Raw genomic sequence first — 20,913 nt, forward strand, 5'->3', positions numbered from 1 at the left:
GCGGGCGGGAGGGGCGCGCGGGGCGCCGGAAGCCATGGGAGGAGGGTGGGCGCGGGCGCGTCCCCGGGCGCCTGGCCGCTGACATCAGCGCGCTCCGCCCCCCGCCTCCCAACACCCTCAGCTCGCGCCGGACCCTCCCTCTCCCACCACGTGTCCCAGCGCTCCCTCCCGAGGGGCCGTGCGCTGGGGCCCGGAGAGACGGCTGGGATGGCGCAGTGACAGCCGGGCCCGAGCTCTCGGCGTCCCCTGCGCCCTGGCGGTCGGCCCGGCGGTGAGTGCGCGCAGCGGCGGGGAGCGCGCGGGCGGGGCGGGAGCCGGGGCGGGATCGTCCGGGCCGGGGGCCGGGGCGCGGGGCGGGGGCCGGGCTGCAGCTGCACCGGCGCCGCCTTTGTTGCGGGCGGGCGGGAGGCGATCGGCGCTGGCGCTCGGCAGGTGCGCCGGGCCGGACCAGGCCGGGCCTCCCGTGGCGCGGAGACGGGAACTGGGACAAGATGGCTGGAGAGACCCGAGCAGCCCCGGCGCAGGCGGCAGCCAGGCCGCGGGCACCCCGCCTCCCACCCCCGACCTGCTGCCCAGGAGCCGACGGGGAGGCCGCGGCAAGTTGGGGCCCCCGCTCCAGGATCTGAAGCCTGTTCCGCGTACCCCAGACCCTTCTCAGCTGTATTCGGCCGTCCTTTTAAGGAAATATGGAAGAAGCCGGCTTTGAACTCGGGAGCGATGTTTTCCCCGGCCATCCGGGAGGTTGGGGCCCCCAAGATGCGCCCTCGCTGTCCACCTGAGGACTCAGCCCGCCCCAGAGAGCAGGAGCGCGGCCCTTTGTACCACCTCCGAGCTTCCCTAAGAGGGCACTTGTGCCGGCAACAGCGAGGCAGCTCCGCGGGGCTGGGCCCAGGGCTGGGCCCTGGCAGATTTGTGCACCTTGTTGGCTACCCGGCGTCGCTTCTCACTGTGTCACTGGCTCCAGCGATTGCTTTCTGAGCCTGCTCTGGGACAGAACCTTTGAATCTGGAAAATCCAGACGATGGCGATTCTGAGCCAGACAACCTCCTGCTGCCTGACTGGCCTGTAGGAACATCCAGCGGAGCAAGTGTCCTGTCCGCCTTCAGAGCCCCCACTGATAGGAAGCTGACACCCCTGGGCTGAGTCCATGTTTGGGTGGCGCCTTGAGCTCTGCCCTTCCCTGCTCTCTTCCCGGAATGAATGTTTACCCCTCCAGGGGTTCTGCCCTTGGGTCCCTACAGAACCAGGCTGGTCTCCACAGAGATCTTTTTAAATTGTTTATTGATTGAGTTTAGAGCGGGAGCGGAAGGGAGTGAGAAAGAGAAACATCTATTTGTTGGTCCACTTACGCATTAATTGGTTGATTCTTGTATGTGTCCTGACCTGGGATTGAACCTGCAACCTTGGCGAATGGGAAGGATGCTCTAACCAACTGACCTACCCAGCCAGGGCCCACAGAGCTTTTTAAATGTTTGAAGGCAGCCACATATGCTCTCTGCTTGCAGCCCCTCCTTCCAGCCTCCTGGTGCCCCCCTTCCTCCCCAGGCCTGACTGTTCCCTTCCTTGCAGTCCAGCAGAGCTTGGGGCTAAGAGGTTGTGTTGGCGAAGCTGCCCCGCCCCCCCCCCCCGCCCCCCCCCCGCGCTCCCCCCACCCCACCCTTTCAGGCCATGAGCGTTCACACTGGCCTGGTTTTCTGAAAGAGTCTTGCTTGCAGACATGGAGTCCACAGCCATCCCTCTGAATCTGACCCTGAAAGTGGAGGAAAGCGAAGAGCAGATTCAGAGCCCGGAACTGGAGGATGGCTCCACCGACATGCAGAAGGTCCGCATCTGCTCGGAGGGCGCGTGGGTAAGTCAAGGCTCGGGGGCCACACGGCTTGTGCGAAGCCTCCTCCTGGAGCGGACAGAGGAAGGAAAAACAGCCCAGCCCAGCTCAGGTGTTCGCATTCCCCAGAGAACAGTGCTGTGGCTTTAAAGGGTGCTGTGGAAACAGCGGGTTACCTGAGCAAGCCCTTCTGTCCAGGAGACCAAGACCCAGTCTCTCCGCACCCCTGGGTGCCCACACCCTGCTCAATGCCAGCACGTGGTGGACACCACTGTTTGCTGACCTGTGTTAAAAATGCTCTGACAGTTGTTCCCATAGAAGAAGGGTCTATCCAGGACCACTGAGAACGGGGTCACAGTGTCATAGTAGGGGACACAGACCTGGCTCCACACCAAATACAGTAAAGAGGAGGGGAGTTTATGGCCAAGAGGCAGCATGGAGGGTCCGTGGATGAAAAAGTGCTTAGGATCAGGGCTTCTAGCTGAAGGCAGATCAGGGTGATCGGATATTCGGAGTGTGGGGGGTTTTCTACACTGAGCTGGGCAGGGCGACAGGAGGGGACCTCACAGGGAAGGAGAGAGTCGGTGTCACCTGCGGCTGGTTGAAGGGAACCACTTTCAGTGAGACTTGAGGTCACTGAGCTGAGGGAAAGCTGCACCCCCAGCTGGCCTGGATGCAGGGGCTGGGGCTCGGCAGCTGGGGATGGGGAGCATATCCAAACAGAACAGTGGAGAGAACTTGGTAAACTTGTAAACATGTCAGTGTAACAGGAGGCGTTATATTAGGAAGTTATTCACAGGACTTACTGGACCTCATGGCAGTTGCATGTGGATGGTAAATATTTTAAATGAGCAACAAGCTGACATTCCTGTTCTCGGCTTCGTTTGCCTTGCTTATCAACGTTATCAGTATCATCACATCCTTTGTTTCCAGTGAGATCTGTAGTCGGAGACTCAGGGTGCTGCCGGTCATCCAGTGCCACGCCCACCTGAGGGAACTGGGGTGCAGGGAGGTTATCCTTTGCCCCAAGGATACACATGGACACTGGTTGTTCTTAAATGCCTCCTGAGCTAGACCCTTAAAAGTTACGCATTTTGCATATCTCAACTATATAAAATAAAGATTGAACCCACCACCAGGCTCGGCGCCAGTCTAGCTATGGAGGCGCAGTGCCCCTGTCTCTTCTGGGTTTTCTGCCCACCTGTCCTCCCGGCCGGATCTGCAGCTGAGGAGGCCCCGGCGCAAGACCTCCAGGCCGTGGAGCCCTGGGCTTTGAGGCTAAATGAGCCCACCCCGCATCCAGGTGGGGGGAGGACCTTGGAGACAGGTGCAGTGGAAGTGGGTGCCTGAGTGTCGGGACAGGGAGACATGTCCAAGGTGAAGGCCATGCTCCCCTGCGAAAGGAGGAAGTCAGTAGGGAGCACACGGTGCTGGAGCTGAGACAAGACCTCCAGGCTCACGGAGTCGCTGGTCTCGCAAGGCAGACAAGGAATCAAACGACAGTACAGTATTCGGGGTGCAGCAGTGGAGGTCAGCTCCTGGGGGGCCTCACACTTAGGCTGACAACTTAAGAGGCTTCCTGCAGAAGGCAGTCCTGGGCCTGGGCCTGGGCTTGCTCAGTGGGCTCCCCTCCTGGGGAATTTGGCAAAATCTGGAGACATCTCTGGGCATCGTGACTCGGGGAGGGGGTGCGAGGTCTTGCTGGCATCTTCTGGGCAGAGGCTGGGCCGCTGCTGAATGTCTTCAGTGCACAGCACAGCCCCCTGCAGAGAATGGTCTGGGCAGCAATGTCGGCTCTGCTGAGGTTGGAGGTTTGAAACCCTGCCCTAGGGCATTCAACCCGGGAGGGAAAGAATCCGTTTCTCACATGTGTATTTCGCTGTGGAGGGTGTGTGAGGGTGATCAGTGGAAACCTTGCAGACATAGACCGTGCTGGATGCTAGAATAAGTCTCCATAGGAGAATCGGGTGGAAATGCAGCATCAAGAGAAAAAGAGGTGGACCAGTCTTCATCACTGGTGGATCCCTCCAAGGGGAGTGAGGGGCGCATGTTCCCGGCGCGGAGGCCCAATCAGAAGCTGGGGCAGAAGAGCTGGGAGCAGGTCCCGGAGCCAGAACCGAGAGCGTGGTGGGGATGAGGATGAGAAGTGGGCCAGGCCCCGGCCAGGAGGGCGTGGTGTGCTGGGCAGAGTTGGAGCCCTCTCCTTGGTGGCTCTGGGGACCAGGCTTGAAGCATCTTTCCAAGGGAAGCCGGAGGCTCCCTTCAGCCACCATGCAAGTCCTGAGCTCGGAGAAAGCACAGGCTTTGGGTCAGACTTTGCTCCGTGACTTCGGACATGTTACTTAACAGCCCTGTTCCTCCCCCGTGAAAGCAGGATGCTGACCCCCATATCTGTGTGTCATGTGTGGGATTCAGTGAGATAATATACAGAAAGCAGACTGCCCGCTGCTCCGAGATCCCCGTCTTTTTGGGGCCGGGTGGTGTGTGTGGGCGCAGCAGGCAGTGACCCTGGAGATAAGCCTCGGGAGGACAGCCTGCCGGGCAGCAGGGATGGTCTGGGCAGAGGGAGGAGGGCAGGGCTGAGTGCCCCTCCCTGGAGACCAGGAGGGCCATCGGGGTGACCTCGGGCTGCCGACCCCTGAGTCTTGCCCGGCCTCCCTGTTTGCTTCTGTTGTGCTGGGCAAGAGAAAAGGGCTCTGTGGAGGAGGGAGGCGCTCGCCAGGGCCTGGTGCAGCCCTGCCCGGTGCCACGGGGCGGCTGTGAGGGACGTCTGAGCCTCGGGCTGTGCCTCTGCAGCATAATGTGGGCTTGTTGTAAGCTGCTCTGTGGCTCGGCCATAAAAACCAGGAGATGAGCCGGCACCAGCCTCCAGCCGCCCCCTCCCAGCTCAGGTGCCGGATGTTTGCACTGGACCAGGGCCGCTGCCTTCTACGAATCGATTGCGCCTGGGAGGTGACAGGACAGGCAGCCCTGCATCCGTTTTATCAGCAAAGGGAAGGGACTATAAATAGGTATGGCCAGGACCTGGCATTTCCTCAGGGACAGGCCTCAGAGCCTGGGGGAAAGCTGGGGAGTGGGAGGGTTAGGGGAGGATGAGGGCAGCTGGGACCAGCGCTGGGTCTTCCTGGTTTTCACACGTGGGGTTTTCTCACTCCAGTGTCTAGGTTCGGTTTTATGTCAGGTAAAACCATTTGCAACTATTCCGAGTGGAACAAAAAGAAGGGGAATTTGGAGAGTATTTGCTTAAACCTTTTATTCAAAATTATGTTTAAGTGATCAGGGAAACAAAGCTGGAGGCGCCAGGCTCTGCCCTCCGTGGGCTTGTGTTCTAATGGGAGACGCAGACGCAGGAGCCAAGGGCGCAGGGTGGTAAGTGCCGCTGCAGAGTGAGGCCCAGGGCATGGCAGGGACGTGGAGGTGGGCACCCAGCCAGGCCCCGGGAACGGGACGTCGAGGCTGAGTCCTGGATGGATGTAGGGTGGGTATTGGCCAGGCCAGGAATGGGGGACTTTGGAGGCCGAGGGAGAACCCTGTGCAGGGCCATGGCAGGGCGGAGACGAGTTGCTGGGGGACAGCTGAGCACGGAGGCAGGGGAAGGGGAGGCCTGGGCACCGAGGGGCCACTCGGCTGGGGCCTGGAAGTCAGATTGCTCGGTCCCGTCTACTGGCTGTGTGGCTTTGGACAGAAACGTGTCCTCTCTGAACCCGCTTCCTCCTTGCTTGTTTGAAGTGGTGGTGGGGCGGGCGGGGGTGGGGGGAGGCAGGGAGTTAGTCCCAGGCTTTCCCTGGGAGTGCTTTTTGCGTGTCGCGAGCGTGTTCCAGCTTTGGAACAGCTTTGAAAGCAGTAGTCAAGGTAGCCAGCCTGAAGGAGGCGGTCCTGCATGTGGTGACCTTGGAGTAGGGTTCTGAGTGACCGAAAGGAAAAAACGTAGCAAAAATGAAAGCAAATGGCTGAATAAACAAGAGGAGTTGGTGAGGGTGGCTTGGCCACCTTTAGCTGCCGGCGTCCCCTCCCAACAGGGGACATGAGAGGGGCAGCCGTCGTCCTTAGGGCTCGGAGCTGGGTCCAGTTTGCTCCGGTGTCTCATTACAACCCAGGCTGTCATTAGCCCTCTCTCCTGCCCGTGCGCCCTGGGAAAGGCCGGCCCTTCGGTCACTGGCTGCTTTGGGTTCAGAGTCCAGCACTAGGGCCAGTGGGAAATGGACACCAGTGTCCAGAAACCACTGAGGTCCAGACAGCAGTGATCCATCAAACTCACACCCAAACCAGCCCCCGCTGAGGGTCTGTGACAAAGGGGAAGGGTCTGCGGTGTGTGTGTGTGTGTGTGTGTGTGTGTGTGTGTGTGTGACGCTCTCAGGGTATCCCTGGCATGCGGAGGGTCTCCCATCAGGGATTGGGGACTGGGGGCTTCTCCTGGAGGTCTGATCTCCTTGTCAGCGAGCCGACAGGGATGGTAACCACTCAGGGTGCGGGGACCTGTGCTCGGGGCCTATTTGCCTCTAGTGGCCTGTGTGCGGGCAGGCAGCTGGTTCCCCTGGGGAGGGCCCCTCCCGGAGGGATGGACTGTGAGTCACCTGCATGTGCCCGCTAGCCGCTGAGAGAGGCCTGTTCTGCCCCAGGTGCCGGCCCTGTTTGATGAGGTGGCCATCTACTTTTCCGACGAGGAGTGGGAAGTTCTGACGGAGTCACAGAAGGCCTTGTACCGGGAGGTCATGAGGATGAACTACGAGACGGTGCTGTCGCTGGGTAACGCCGCGTGTCCCTTTGCCTCCCGAAGCTCTGAGCTCAGAGAGCGTTTCCATGTCTCCTGGGTGGTGGGACCAGCACCCTCTCTCCGAACTTGGCCTCTGTCCCCTCAACACCTGTGCCTTTAATTTCCCGTGTTTGATTCAGGCAGGGATATAAATATTGTGTCATTTTACCCAGTAACTTGCGCTGGTCTCAGAACCTCATCCAACGCAGGCGTTCGCGTCAGAAAAACAGAACCTCAGAGGTGTCGCAGGGGTCTGGCCTGAGCATCACCTGCTCCTCGGCTCGCTGTCACTCTTACAGCCTCAGAAGCTGGGGACATGCCCCAGAGCATCCTTGCTCCCTCCCAGCACTGATAGTCAGGGTACCAGGATGCAGCCACTGGGGGGGTGCCAGGTTTGCTGGGCCAGGCCTCATTAGCAGACCCAGGAATTCCCTTGGACAGGCCCACTTCCCATCCTCTTTTCCCTTTCCGTGTCCTGAGCCCTTTCCCCTGTTTTTCATAAATCTCCATATTGAGGAGGGGGTGGGGGTGAGTGTTATAAAGGACTGATGTGGACGGTGCTCCGAACCTCGGTTACTTCCTCTGGACAGAGTTCCCGTTCCCGAAGCCAGACATGATCTCTCGGCTGGATGGGGAGGAAGAGTCTCAGAATTCGGACCGATGGCCGCTCCCAGGAGGAAGCCTCGCAGGTACCGCGATCCAGCCGACCCGCACCCATCCCGTGGGAGCTTGGGAAGCGGGGTTCCAGTTTCCGTGTTTGTTCTGTGGGGTGCGTGAGAGTGAGGCAGGGCTGCCAGGCAGAGAGATGGTGGGCTTTGGAGTTTGGAAATCTCCCTTCCAGGGCTGCGCGGCCTTAGGCAACTTCTCTAAGCGCTCTGAGCGCCCGGCTCCTCTGTCTGCTGTGGTAGGAAGGCTCAGTGTGCCACCGTGGGCCGAGGGAGCAAACTGAAGTTCGAAGGGCACTGAAGCATCCCGGGTGCGTGCAGCCCCCTCAGTGGTGCCCTGTACCCCTCTGGCGACGAGGGAAGACAGGTGACAGGCATGTGCCAGAGTTACTCGCCCTGGCTCCTTGTCTACTTCTCCCTGGTAGACAAGCAGCGCCTGGCGTAGCACACGTTTGAGCAAACAGGTGTAAGAGGCACACGGTCTTTCATCAAGAAACATGGCAGCCGGGTAGCGCTGGCTGAATACGGCTCCCAGCAGCCAGGATGGTTTTGCTTGCCGTCTCTCTGTAAGTAGGAGTTGAAAAGGCCGTATTTCATTGATTCTAAGACATCTTCCCCCCTTGCCACTTGAACATCTCTGAAATTGAGAATGCCTCTTAAAATTATGATGCTTCTTGCAACTGATGACATCTTAGTTGGGTGAGATATGGCAGTTTCCCCGAACCGTGTTCCGTTTTCTGACACCCTCCACATGTACGCACACAAGGAAACCGGTTCCAACGGGAGCGCGAGGGCCTCTCCACTGCCTTCGAAGCCCTGCCCTGCTGAGTGCGGCTCCTGCCACAGACCCTCTTGGACCGAGGTGTGGCTCAGCCATGGGAGGCCGCCCCCCTCATGGTCTGGCAGTATGGGCTATATTTGACCTCACACCCAAATGGGAGTCATTTTGGCCCAAACATGGCCCCCAGATTACGAGACTCAAGCTCGGTACATGTGCTCAGCTCAGCTCTACCTCTCTGGCTCAGCTACCTTGACACACTTGCCTTCCGTTCTTGGCATTTCTACCTCAAAATCAGGAACACGGTGGACATCATTGTGCTCACTGCTCTTACCTTTGCCCCTTTCCTCTTTGTCTCCAGAAAATGAAGACGCTGATGTCAAGCCCCCAGACTGGGCCGGCCCGATGCACACCATGTCCCCATTTCCCCCGCCACAGCCCCTGGACAGCTTTGGCCTCCGCCTGCCTCGGGACTTCACCGAGCTGCCTGAGTGGAGCGAGGGGTACCCCTTCTACATGGCCATGGGCTTCCCGGGGTACGACCTCTCGGCTGACGACCTGGCCGCCAAGTTCCAGTTCAGCCGGGGCATGCGCCGCAGTTACGACGCAGGGTTCAAGTTGATGGTGGTGGAGTTTGCCGAGAGCACCAACAACTGCCAGGCGGCCAAGCAGTTTGGCGTGCTGGAAAAGAACGTTCGAGACTGGCGCAAGGTAAAGCCGCAGCTGCAGAACGCCCACGCCATGCGGCGGGCATTCCGCGGCCCCAAGAACGGGCGCTTTGCCCTGGTGGACCAGCGCGTGGCCGAGTATGTCCGGTACATGCAGGCCAAAGGGGACCCCATCACCAGGGAGGCCATGCAGCTGAAAGCTCTCGAGATCGCCCAGGAGATGAACATTCCAGAGAAAGGGTTCAAGGCCAGCTTGGGTTGGTGTCGCAGGATGATGCGAAGGTATGACCTGTCCCTGAGGCATAAGGTGCCCGTGCCCCAGCAGCTGCCCGAAGACCTGACGGAGAAACTCGTCACCTACCAGCGCAGCGTCCTGGCTCTGCGCAGGGCGCACGACTACCAGGTGGCTCAGATGGGAAATGCAGACGAGACGCCCATCTGTCTGGAGGTGCCCTCCAGGGTGACCGTTGACAACCAAGGTGAAAAGCCCGTCCTGGTCAAGACGCCAGGCAGGGAGAAGCTGAAGATCACAGCGATGCTGGGGGTCCTGGCCGACGGCAGGAAACTGCCTCCCTACATCATTCTGAGGGGCACGTACATCCCCCCCGGGAAGTTCCCCAGCGGGATGGAGATCCGCTGCCACCGCTACGGCTGGATGACCGAGGACTTGATGCAGGACTGGCTGGAGGTGGTGTGGCGGCGGCGGACGGGCGCCGTGCCCAAACAGCGAGGGATGCTGATCCTGAACGGCTTCCGGGGCCACGCCACCGACTCGGTGAAGAGCTCCATGGAGAGCATGAACACCGACATGGTCATCATCCCGGGCGGCCTGACCTCGCAGCTGCAGGTGCTGGACGTGGTCGTCTACAAGCCACTCAACGACAGCGTGCGGGCCCAGTACTCCAACTGGCTCCTGGCGGGGAACCTGGCGCTTAGCCCCACCGGGAACGCCAAGAAGCCGCCCCTCGGCCTCTTCCTGGAGTGGGTCATGGTTGCGTGGAACAGCATCTCCAGCGAATCCATCGTGCAAGGGTTCCGGAAGTGCCACATCTCCAGCAGCCTGGAGGACGAAGACGACGTCCTGTGGGAAATCGAGGGCGAGTTGCCAGGCGGAGGGGAGCTGCCCGCCGAGAGCAGGACAGAGAGCAACTGACCGCACGGCTCAGGTAACCGTCGGGGGAGCGCTCGGTGCCTCGCCCAGTGACGTGTTTGTGTCCACAGGTAGTCTTGTCTCGCCGCGCTTTTCCCCTTTTCAAGAACCCTAGAGCCCACGTGCAGTGCTGAGGGTGCAGGCCCCCAGCGTTGTCTCCTTTGGGTGAAACTTGTCGCTGGGCTTCCTGTGTCCTCGGCTCTGTGGCTGGACCCTGAGCACTTGCATGTAATCATGTACCAGGGGCCGGGGGCCAGCTGCGACAGCCACTTCAGCTCTGTGATGCTGGCTGCCGGGCTGATGGAGCATAGTCTGACCGCTGGGTTAAAGTTTTGTCTGAAAAGCCCGCTTTTTGTTTCCTTGCTGGCCAGGAGGTCCAGTATGTGATGCAGCACCGAATGTGCCTTCAGACCCAGCCTCGGCCTCGGGGCTCAGTCCCGGGGAGTGGGGGGGTCTGTGGGGCCCCCTGGGAGGTGGGAGTAATTGCCTGTGCTTGCTTCTCCCAAGTGTTTGCCAATATCTCACTCTTCATCACGGCCTTCACGTGGGGGAGCAGTTAATGTCTTGTAGTTCTCAGTTGTCTGAAGGAAGATACTTTTCAAATGAATCTTTACATCAGAAGATGGTAATAATAAACAGGGTGCATATCTAGGGCGACGGGCAGAGGGTGGGGAACAGGCCTGCGGCTCACAGCTGCGTCTAGGAGAAAGGCTCAGATGGAAGTGGGTCTAGCAGAGAACACCAGTCCCCCAGCTGGAGAGAAAGCCGCGGACAGTAGGGACACAGAAGAGGGTTCGTTTTACCCTCTTGTTCTTGTTTCTCTCAGTTACTTGTCCCTCCAAACACAATGCATATTGAATATGAAGCGGCTGTTACTGGACAGGGGACCTAGAACAGTCCTGACTGAACTTCCTTTTAAAGTGTGACGAGGTGTTTCCATGCCGTCTGCTTCCTGCTCCACATGAAGTGCTAATGGAAGGCTCTGTGCCCTGCGAGCGGCCTGGAGACCCGTCTCCTCCCTGCCCCTAAGTCTAGGGGCGCTCCGTTGCGGGGCCCACTGCCAGCATGGGCTCCCTAGAATTCCAGTGCAGCCCAGTTCTTACCACGACATTCGAAATGTCCACAGCTGTCTGTTCTCATGTCCCCCCTCCCACCCCGGTTCAGCCTCCCTTTCCGCTAACCATTCACTGCCATTGCATATCGCGCTGACTTAGTTCGTGTTCGTCCCTTTCTCACTTTACCTTGTTTCCTCTCCTTGTTAGGTAACATTTTTGTACATTTTTTATGTTCTAAGCTCATTGCCACCCAAAGGACTGGGTCCAAGTTGCCAGAAGAGGGGAGGGAACAGAGCGATGCTTGTGCCCGAGAAACGTGTGCTGATGCATTGCCACCAGCCCGCTCACCGGATGCAGGCACTGTGCAGCGGCTCTTCGGAGGCGAGGAGCCGCACAGTGGACGGGGATCCAGGAGATGTGGGCCTTCCACGGCCCCCCATCTATTAGCAATCTGACGAATGGTATAAAAGTTACACTCTATCTAAAGTCCCCGGGTTAATTCACACTTAGGTCCTCTCTTTTCCAGCAAATGGGACTGTGCTTGAAGCGCTGGGGAGGAACCCAGGAGGAAAGCGCTGAAGTGTGGCCACACAGGGACAGCGGGCAAGGCCGCAGGGCTGCGAAGGGCCGGTCTGGACAGCGCCCGGGCATCCCGCCCGGACACAGCCCGCACCCACGGGGGTCACAGAAGTCTAGGACCCTTCGCTTCATCAGAGACATGATCAGGAAAGAAACTGCTTCTCCCGTTTCTTACAGAGGTGACTCCAGTGTCCACCAGAAGAAACCTGTGGGAAGATGAAAAGGCATTTCCTGGAGGAGACCGTAGTTCAGCGCCCTCGGGGCTCCCGTCGGCCACTCCACTGTGTCCTTTCTGGGGAGAAAAACCTCGTCATTGTTTCTTCTGCCTTTAAAAATGCTTCCCGGAGAGCCTGCCGCCAGCAGGCCAGGACTGCGGAGAAGGCTGTGTAGAAACATGTCGTTTTTGTACTTAACGCATTTCCTCTTTTAGGACAGGAGATACTAATGACAACACTCAGACACACTGGCCTGGTGCCAGCCGGTGGCTTTTCTGTAGACAGACTCGGTTAGTGGGGAAGATCCAGGTTAAAACAAACTAGGCTGTTTTATTAATCTTCCCAGCCAGGTTGGCAGCTAGCTTTTTGGGGTTTCATTATGGTTCTGTTTAATGTAGGGCAGCATTCAGTGCACAGGTTCCTGTTTCTCAGGCTGCCTGCACAAGTCAGCAGAAGTTGCCTGCTGTGCTCATGGAACAAGGCTCATGGACTCCCGACGTTTGTTTTGTTCATTTTAGTATTTTTTCACGAGGGTGGTGAGAGGGTGCGGGCCTTCAGCCGCAGCTGTTTGAGACGAACCCTTCCCCCTGTAGGAGGTGGGAGGTCTCTGAGTTTTTACACTATAGTAGTTTGCATTAGTCGAGTGTTACGGAAACATTCCTTCAACGCTATCTGTGCTACAGGAAATAGGCCCGCACCTCGCAGACAAAGCCCCTGCTAGAAACGTCATTCCATGTCAGGCCTGCGACAGGCCTCCACGTCGCCTTCCTGTACACCCTCATTCCTATTCGACACTGTTCTTGGCATCTTGAGCCACCTATTTCTACTCAGGTACTCATTTTCCTGTTGATGAAATACCTTTCCCCTTTTTTTAAAACCAGTTTTCCTCTCAAAGGGGAAATTTCACTTAATTTCTGGTACCGGAATAACTTTCAATATTTGAATTGCCCCATTGGCAAACTGCTGAACTCTTCGTTATCTCAAATGGCGTCTACACCCAGCTACTTTGTATTCCAGAACTTTCCATCCCCTGCAATTCCACTTAATTTATCCTCCACCTTCCTGGTTCCCGGCACTTCTCTCGCTGCTGTTTCACTTGCGTGGGACATGCTTATAAGACCTGATTTTGGGATCCTGCATCGGAGCCATAGTTCTCTGGCAGAGATGCATGGAAAATGGGTCCAACTCCTGATTCATTCCGCCAATACCGCCGTCTCTACCCCGATGGGCGGTGCCTTTCGGCTGCTGCTCTGGGATGCTCCTTGAGTGACGGCTCTGCTGTCGGGGTGTCTGGGCTCGTGCTTCCACTGACAGTCTCTGCCTAACGGAGCCCAGGACAGCTGCGCTGCAGGGTGGCCATGACCCTGAGGGACGACAGCACATGTTGAGACATAGATGTACTTACTTCTCAGTAGGTAGAAAATGGCCCCACAATAAACTTTGATAGTAAAGACCATAGGATGTGGTTGATTTATTTCTCACTTACCTGCTAGTATTGTGGAAAGCCGCCTGGCAATCAAGGACTCGTCCTTTCTTACCCATTGCACCAATACATGTTACACCCTCGGATCAAAAGGGTCTGTTCGTGGGATGGCAGTGTCAGTAACGGTGTCTTTACAGAGGGAAGCAAAATGTGAGTGGTTTTAAACTGGGGCGGGGAGGGGGGGCTGGCACAAACAGCTTTCCCCTCAAGCAGTCCTGTCTTGGGCGCTGTGAGGGATGGTATGTTACCAGAATCAGGAAGGCAGTCGTTAGGGGTGTGGGTTTTAATGAGTGAAAACGTGCCAGCACGCTGACCAACAGAAACTGTTCCTTTCAAAAAGGAAAGCATGGCGAACCCTCCATGTGCCCTTTCGTGTGCGTGTTTAGTAAAATCAGTCCTGACAATTTATCCTGCCCATGGATTCAATGAGTAGGTTGTCTACTTTCCAAGAATAATCTAGACCACATTTCCCTTGAAGCCATCAGAGCTAAGTTCTGAACCAGTCTGTTGGCCACAGCAGGCATGATCCCTAAAACCAGGCGTCGTCCTGATTTATCTCCCGGAGGCACCTCGGTTAGGGGTCCATGCCATGGGGAACAGGCCTTCACTGAAGTCAGGAGCGACCACTCAGTAACTGAAGCCCCGTCGCTGTTGCCAAGGTGATGGGTGCTGTGGGGAGAGCTGTGCTTGGCTGGTCACAGTGGTGGGTGCTCAGGGTGATGGGCACGTGCTGAGCGCTTTGGGCCGGGACACAGCAGGGTGGGCCTGAGTGAACCTGCAGCTAACACGACTGGAGGTTCCTGCAGGAAGAGTTCCGTTCTAAGTGTGAAGCACCCCATTTCTCAGCATTTTCCTCGTGGAAGCATTTCTCAAGGAGATGCTTACAGGAAGCACTGGGGATCCCGGGCAGCCTGTGGCGGCGGCAGGGGCCCAGGGTGACGGCAGCCTCTGGTGAGACATCTGCTCACACTTCTCAGGGGCTCTTGAGCACCATTCTTCCTACCTTCCTGCCTCAGTGGGCCCAAAACAGGAGGCACAGGGAGTCCGCTGGTCCACAGAGCAGGTGACTGGAGGGACCTGGGCAGGTCCAAGAGCAGAGATGAAACCTGCCCTCTCGATGGGCCGCAGCCTTGGCCTGGCAGCCTCGGCACCAGGGGAACCCACAACATTGAACACATACGTAGCGCTGAGGCCCAGGTGTGTGTAGTCCAAAACGTTTGGTTAGACCCTGTTTCAAATTCCTCCAAACCCCGCCACTCCAGGATTAGCTCATCTGTAAGTCCGAAGGGCTTTTCTGACTTGGACCAGCAACTGAAACTCAGCTGTTTCCTTTCCTTTCAGTCTTGTTTAATCTACAGGCCACAGAAGGAAGAGATGGCATGCCTTAATCTTTCCCTCTAGAACATTCTTCTGACACGTCTTGCTAAGGTCTCACCACAGGGCTTTTCATGTTTCTGCAGAAGGCAGGGTCCCTTGTCTATTTAATAAACAAACAGTTTTCTCCCAAAAGTTTTATTTGTCACATTTAAGGTACAAAATCAAACACACAGAGCCAGCTTCCCATTTGTACATATTTATACATGTTACTAAACCACAGGACCCATTCTAATGCAGCCACCCCTGAACAGCACAGGTTTAAACTGCAGGGCCACGTATACATGAATTTTCTTCAATGAACACCTGGACTACTTAAGATGGCGGTTGGGAGTCTACAGACAATTGTTCTACACCAGTGGTCGGCAAACCACGGCTCGTGAGCCACATGAGGCTCTTTGGCCCTTTGAGTGTGGCTCTTCCACAAAACACCACATGCGGGCGCGCACGTACAGTGTGATTGAAACTTCGTGGCCCATGCACAGAAGTCAGTTTTCGGCCTGGGCGAGTCTATTTTGAAGAAGTGGCATTAGAACACTCAAAGGGCCAAAGAGCCGCATGTGGCTCGCGAGCTGCGGTTTGCTGACCACTGTTCTACACCATGTGGTATCACGGACCTGAGCATCTGAGGATTTTGGCATCAGTGGGGGGAGGGTCCAGGAACCAATCCCCCACGGATACTGAGGGATAGCTAAGTTTTGGGAAGTCACAAGTTGTAAGTAAATATCTGACTGCCTTGGGGGTTGTGCCCCTAACACCCACACTGTTCAGGAGTCAACTGCATATCCACCAACACTATCTCTTGAGTAAAAGGCAATATATCTCTAAAAAAACAAACCTGGCTGTCAGTAACACTGCCAAATGAAAATTATTTTCACTTTATCATGTGAAAGGATAGAAACAGGAATTGGGGAATTACACGTAGCAATGCAACATGTTCATGTAAACTTTAAACATCCTAGGGGAATGATGAATAGATGAACCTGCCAGTCAGCGTCCGGGAATATCAACTAAATGGAGGGAACTTGAGTCACGAGGAGACATTTCATGAGGTTAACCAATTAACTCTAAGAGTCTGTTGTGGTGTTTCTGTCCAGTAGCACGGCCTGAGCCATACTGTCCACAGAGTGGTAATGATCTGCAGGGCGCTGCCTAAAGAATATCTGTTGAAAATTAAACCGGTCACTAAGGGAGGTATCTGATTCTTAACACTGCAGGTTCTTCAACCAAATTCCAAGAGCACGATTCTCTCAGGAGTCAGGCGGAAACTTGGGCCTGCCGGACACTGAGCAGAGGCTGCCACTGAACACACAGGTGTCCTGCAGGTCACGGGGGCAAAGTTCTAACAGTGAGCGTCCTTGTTCTAGGAGGTCACCCACCTGACATGCAGTCCAGAGGACCCGGCACCTCAGGTCCTGGCCTTTCCCACTGCAGGCAACTTCCTCAGCGCCCACCCTACGGGGACACGTCCACACACAGATAGGGGTCCCTCACGAAGTCAGATTTCTACTAATGGCTTCACAGTAGCAACACAAAATGTACTCAATGTCCCATTTCCATAGGAAAGGCTATATTTACACTGTCCACTCCAGTCTTGAAGTGTGGACCCGAGACATTCAGTGCTCAGTAAGCAGTATGTTTGAGGCGTGACTCGGCAGAGCAGAGGGTGACTCAGTAGAGCAGAAGCCCCTCCTTGGCGGCCAGGCGCTGCCTGTGCACCTGGTCCTGCCGCAGCTCCTCGTGGGTGGGATGCCAGAGCTTCGTGATGACCCTCTCGACGTTGAGCGCGTACACAGTGTGCGTGGGAATGACTTCCCTGTGCACCTGGATCGAACAGGACGGGTGGGTCTCAGTTACACTCAGGACATCGACTTTTCCAACACGAAAAGGGTTAGATCCACAAAACACCCACACAAAAGACACACAACTTATAAACTTCAAGCCAGAACCTAACGAATTCCACGCCAACTAACAAGAAAACTGGAAATAACAAGATTCTGAAATAGAAATAAGGGAACAAGGGGTTTTTCCCCTTTTCTTTCTCATTGGAGAGGTGTGGGGGATGGGAGAGAAATTAGGAAGGACTCAGGCCCAGGACTTGAAAATGAGGGGGGTGAATGGCTTCAACAGAAAACAGCCCAAACTGAAAACAAAAGGCCGGGAAGTAGGCAAGCTCCTGCATGCCACCCATCAACCCAGGAAAACCGTCAGGAGCCAGGAGTTACCTGCAAAGCTTCAAAAAGGTCGTGCATGTTCACGGGAGGCAGGGGCGCGGGGAGGGTGTCCCCGGAGCATGCCAGCAGGAGTGCGGCCTGCTGCTCCGCATCGTCGGGGTGCGGGTGGGCAGCTGTGTTCTGGCCGACACAAGAGGCAGGAAGGGCTGGCGGGCTGAAAACAGAGGATGTTAGAAACACCCAGCAACTCTGAGGAGACACCTAACGGTGAGACTAGGAACGGGCTGCAGGAATGCACCTCATAAAAAGATCTAAAAGGGAAGTAGGAACCCAGCTATTTTTTAGTGAGTGCATATACGAAGAGTAGAATTTTCATTTTTGAAGGCAGCCCATCCAGCACACAGGAAACAAAATGTAGAGCAACTATTGACCCCCTCCCTCCACAGTATTAAAATATTTACTACACTCCAGATACAAAGCCAAGATTGTTCCCTGCCCTTAAAGAGCTTCTAGTTGAAATAACGTAATAGACCTTAATTCAAGGAAGAGGAAACAAAGCACCGACTTGGAGGGAAGGTGGATGTGCTGGAACCAACAGGATCAGGAAGAACCCGCCGGGAGACATGGCCAGCACAAGGACGGCCACAGGCCAAATGCAGGCCCCTGGGGAACTAACCCATCTGGCCCGTTCCCAGGGCCCAGGCGCCATAGGTGGGAAGTCGGGCATAGTTTCAGCACCAGAACACAGTAGACCCTATGCGACAGAACATGCAGGCGTGAAGCCACACTCAGGAGGTGACGCCGAGGACAGCGTGGGCCCCAGACAAAGGCAGCCCTGTTCCGGAAACACGCCCACCTGAGGAGCCCTGGGTGACTGCGCAGGGGAGAGGCAGCTCAGACGCCTGGCAGGTCAGGGACGCTGTCCCCAGAATTCACCACCGCAGGAGCCCCCCTTTCTGGTTTGTTTTCTCTAGAATGACTTACAAATGAGAACCAATAATCCCAAACACAGGCCTGCAGGAGACCGAGAACTGATCCTCACATCACCTCCCCAGTCGTGAGCCCGGGCTGAGGAGCTGCAGCCCAGGTCCTCGGAGGGAGGCAGGAACGGGTGCGGGCACAGCCCCTCCCTGTGGCGCCAACACTGTCTCTCCTCCCACTTCTCACTCCCTCCCCATCTGTCCCACCTCCCTCCCTCACCCTGCGCCTGCATTGCTCCGCATCGCTCCCGCCTCCCCAATCAGCTTTCTCCCAAACATCTCTGTCGCCATGACCAGATGCACCACGCCCAGCACTTGCAGAAATGCAGTCACTTCCGTTCCCACAAGGAAACAGAGTGTCTTTCTTTCCCAAAGGCTTAAAATTCGGACAGAATTTTGTGGGAAGTGGCGGATGAACAACACAATAAAGTAAAACCATTCCGCTCTCAGGGTCCCTCAGACTTACGGCCACACCAACCCATTATCTGACAGCGGTCCGTACACAGAGCAGTGTCGCCGCCAGGAACGTACCTTTCTATTAAGCTGTTGTACACCACGATGCTGTTCCTCAGGTACGGCTGTGGGGTCACGTTACTTCCAAAGGCGTATTTAAAGTGACCGTCTCGCAATCGATATGCTTTCCTTCTTGACACAACCGATGCCAATATGTCCTTAAGATGATTCTGTAAAAACAGGAAGAAAAACAGCATGAAGTCCTGTTTAAGAGCAAATCCTCCAACTTCCCCTGAGCTGCTCACGCTCACAGGACGCAGCCGATGGGATGCGTGCGGTGCCCGTGCTGAACCATGCGAGGTTCACCAAGGAGCCGGGCCGGAGGGGCCGGAGGAGGGAGGTGGGCTGTATCACCGCGTTCCACTTCAGGTGGGCTTGTTCTACATGGAATTTACTTTAAAAGGTTCATCTCTCTAAATGGGCTCCTCTCAAAAATGTTTTTCAGCCCGGCTGGTGTGGCTCAGTGGTTGAGCGTCGACCTATAAACAAGGAGAGGTCACGGTTCAATTCCTGGTCAGGGCACGTGCCGGGGTTGCAGGCTCGATCCCCAGGAGGGGGCATGCAGAAGGCAACCGATCAATGATTCTCTCTCATCACTGAAGTTTCTAGCTCTCTCTCCCTCTCCCCTCCTCCCTGAAATCAATAAAAAAAAATTTTAAAAATGATTTTCAGATAGCTTTAAATAAAAGCACAAAAATAAGTAATTTTCTTTGAAAAGAGGCAACACACCTTGAAACTTGCTTGAAAAAGTTTCAGGCTCCGGGATTTCTGGGTTACAGTGCCCTGAAGAGAACCCTGGCTCTCTCAGAAGCGATGTAAACACAGGTACACAGGACACAGAAAACGCGGGGTTTCATCCCTTCACCTTCTGAAAGCCAAGCATGTAAGAGGGCTGGCGAAGGGACAGCCTCGTCCCAGCCTGCCCTTGTTATCGGGATCAGGTGTGGCATTTCAGTGACACCAGTGAGAGCCTCTCCCATCAGGAGTTCACGGTACAGTTTACAATTTCCGCACACGGAGCTCATTGTAATGTTTGTAACTTAAATCTCTGAGGTCCGGGTGAGGAAAGGAGACCCAGGGAAGTGCAAGGTGACGCAGCGTCCCTGGAGCACCTGTGCGCGCCAGGCCCCAGGGACACTCTCCGGTAACGACGTGAAAAACCGAGTGCATGATGGAGCGTCTGCGACAGGAACCCACTGCGCAGATGCCGCGTCGAGCTCTCCTAATGCCAGACACAGCAACGATCCCATTTGCCCCCTTAAAACTGCTCCCTTGCTGACAGATGACACATGGGCTCGGACACCAGTCGCCTCTGGGAAGCTCCCTGTAAAGCGAAGGCACTTGCCTGGAGTGCGATGCGTTTCTCCCTCAGAAGAAAACTATGTGAATGCTGACAATTCTGAGATCAGAGTGACATGTGGGGTCGTTTCTTGCAGCAGCAACTTCCAACAACACACACAAGCTCATCACACGCAGCCTTGTTTCTGCCACCAGCAAACCCACCTCTACGGCGTAGACCACCGCCGACACGGCCTCCTCGGTGACGTTGTCCAAGCCGTGCTCGTACGCCGTCACAATCATCCGCCCCTCCAGCTGACCCCGCGTGGGCAGCATCATTGTGTGGGAACACAGTTTCAAGTCATCGTCATCTTGGGGATCCTTTGCCACAAACTGCTGGGCTCCCGAGAGGGGGTTCTGAGGCTGGAATCTGTGCTGAGTAAGAAAACCTTTCAAAGTTATTCATTACAGTGGCGAGTAACGAGACGCGAACAAGAGTAGCCAACGTCCTGACTGCACAGCCCACAGAGCCAGCCGCCAGGACCACGCCACTGGGGTGAAAACCAAAAAAGCAACGCGTCATGCACAGTCAGGCTCACGCGTGTTTCCTGGAAAGAACGGAGGCGTGGCTTGAGGGAGCATGCTAGCATGCATAGCCAATTGTAATAATTAGCATCTCGGTAACCACAGAGCACATGGCTCTGGGCTAGAGTAACCATCAAGGAGAAGGTTTAAAACTAATTCAAAACAATGAGAGCGCGTTTGGTGTACATGAAGCAGGCAGGTTCTGGAAGTGTCGGGGCATAACCACTCCTTCAGGTAAGCCTGGGACGTCCAACTCCCCAGCAGGACAGGCCTAACAGCCAGCGCTCCAAGACAGTGCTGTGCAGTGCAGTGTAACTACTCAGTTCCTACTGCCTTCTCCTTGCAAGTCCCAACCAGACGTCGCCATACTCATTTAAAATCGTTTTCTCAGTCTTTTTTCTGCTCATAAAACCTCAGCCGTCCTCTGGGAGACGCTGAGAGCCCCTTTATATTCTCCGTCATCATCCAGAGACGGGTCCCTGGCAGCTTGTGTTTAAGCCCAACATACACTTTGTAGCTAATATGTTTGAAGTTTGTATCAGAAAAGCATCACTTGTTTTTTCCCATTTTCCAGGGGAAACACTGCATTTTACATCAAGCATGTGTGTGAACAAGGAGGCCTCCCTGGGTCCGATGCCTCCAGGTTGAATGCTGCTGACCTAAAAGAGCAGAGGCGGGATCGATGCTTGTGGTGCTAATTCAGAGCGATCGCTTCCCAGTCAACACCCAGAGCAGGGAGACTTTTAGGAAACTTGGTTCCCTCAGGAAAAGCCAGTTACTCTAAAACATGTACCAATTCTACAGCCAAACGCCCCTGAGCCTTCTCTGCTGACCCACA

General features: G+C 55.9%; 2 protein-coding genes across 7 annotated transcripts in view; one reads left to right on the forward strand and one right to left on the reverse strand.

Annotated features, from left to right (window-relative positions):
- Positions 1-20,913, forward strand: part of POGK (pogo transposable element derived with KRAB domain) — a 21,656-nt gene continuing 743 nt past the window's right edge. The window contains exons 1-6 of one of the 3 annotated variants that reach the window (XM_080649432.1): positions 1-271; positions 1,716-1,849; positions 6,445-6,571; positions 7,169-7,267; positions 8,383-9,855; positions 11,421-13,142. In XM_080649432.1, the coding sequence (XP_080505558.1) occupies positions 1,718-1,849; positions 6,445-6,571; positions 7,169-7,267; positions 8,383-9,842 (1,818 nt within the window). In that variant the 5' untranslated portion in view covers positions 1-271; positions 1,716-1,717 and the 3' untranslated portion in view covers positions 9,843-9,855; positions 11,421-13,142. Of the gene's footprint in view, positions 272-1,715; positions 1,850-6,444; positions 6,572-7,168; positions 7,268-8,382; positions 9,856-11,420; positions 13,143-20,913 lie in introns of those variants that run through there. The other 2 variants (XM_080649433.1, XM_080649434.1) reach the window with 2 other exon arrangements.
- The window catches only part of TADA1 (transcriptional adaptor 1), a 17,250-nt gene continuing 11,008 nt past the window's right edge, over positions 14,672-20,913 (reverse strand). Inside the window, exons 5-9 of one of the 4 annotated variants that reach the window (XR_013959511.1) lie at positions 19,716-19,925; positions 18,231-18,382; positions 16,771-16,933; positions 15,163-16,369; positions 14,672-14,921 (exon numbers count right to left, since the gene is read on the reverse strand). Coding sequence is in view for 2 of the 4 variants with exons in the window: in XM_080649435.1 (XP_080505561.1) it covers positions 16,217-16,369; positions 16,771-16,933; positions 18,231-18,382; positions 19,716-19,925 (678 nt within the window). In the remaining 2 variants the exon portion in view is untranslated. Of the gene's footprint in view, positions 16,370-16,770; positions 16,934-18,230; positions 18,383-19,715; positions 19,926-20,913 lie in introns of all 4 variants that reach the window. The other 3 variants (XR_013959512.1, XM_080649435.1, XM_080649436.1) reach the window with 3 other exon arrangements.

This window comes from Plecotus auritus (assembly GCF_963455305.1).
Source record: "Plecotus auritus genome assembly, chromosome: 12".
Classification (NCBI taxonomy): domain Eukaryota; kingdom Metazoa; phylum Chordata; class Mammalia; order Chiroptera; family Vespertilionidae; genus Plecotus; species Plecotus auritus.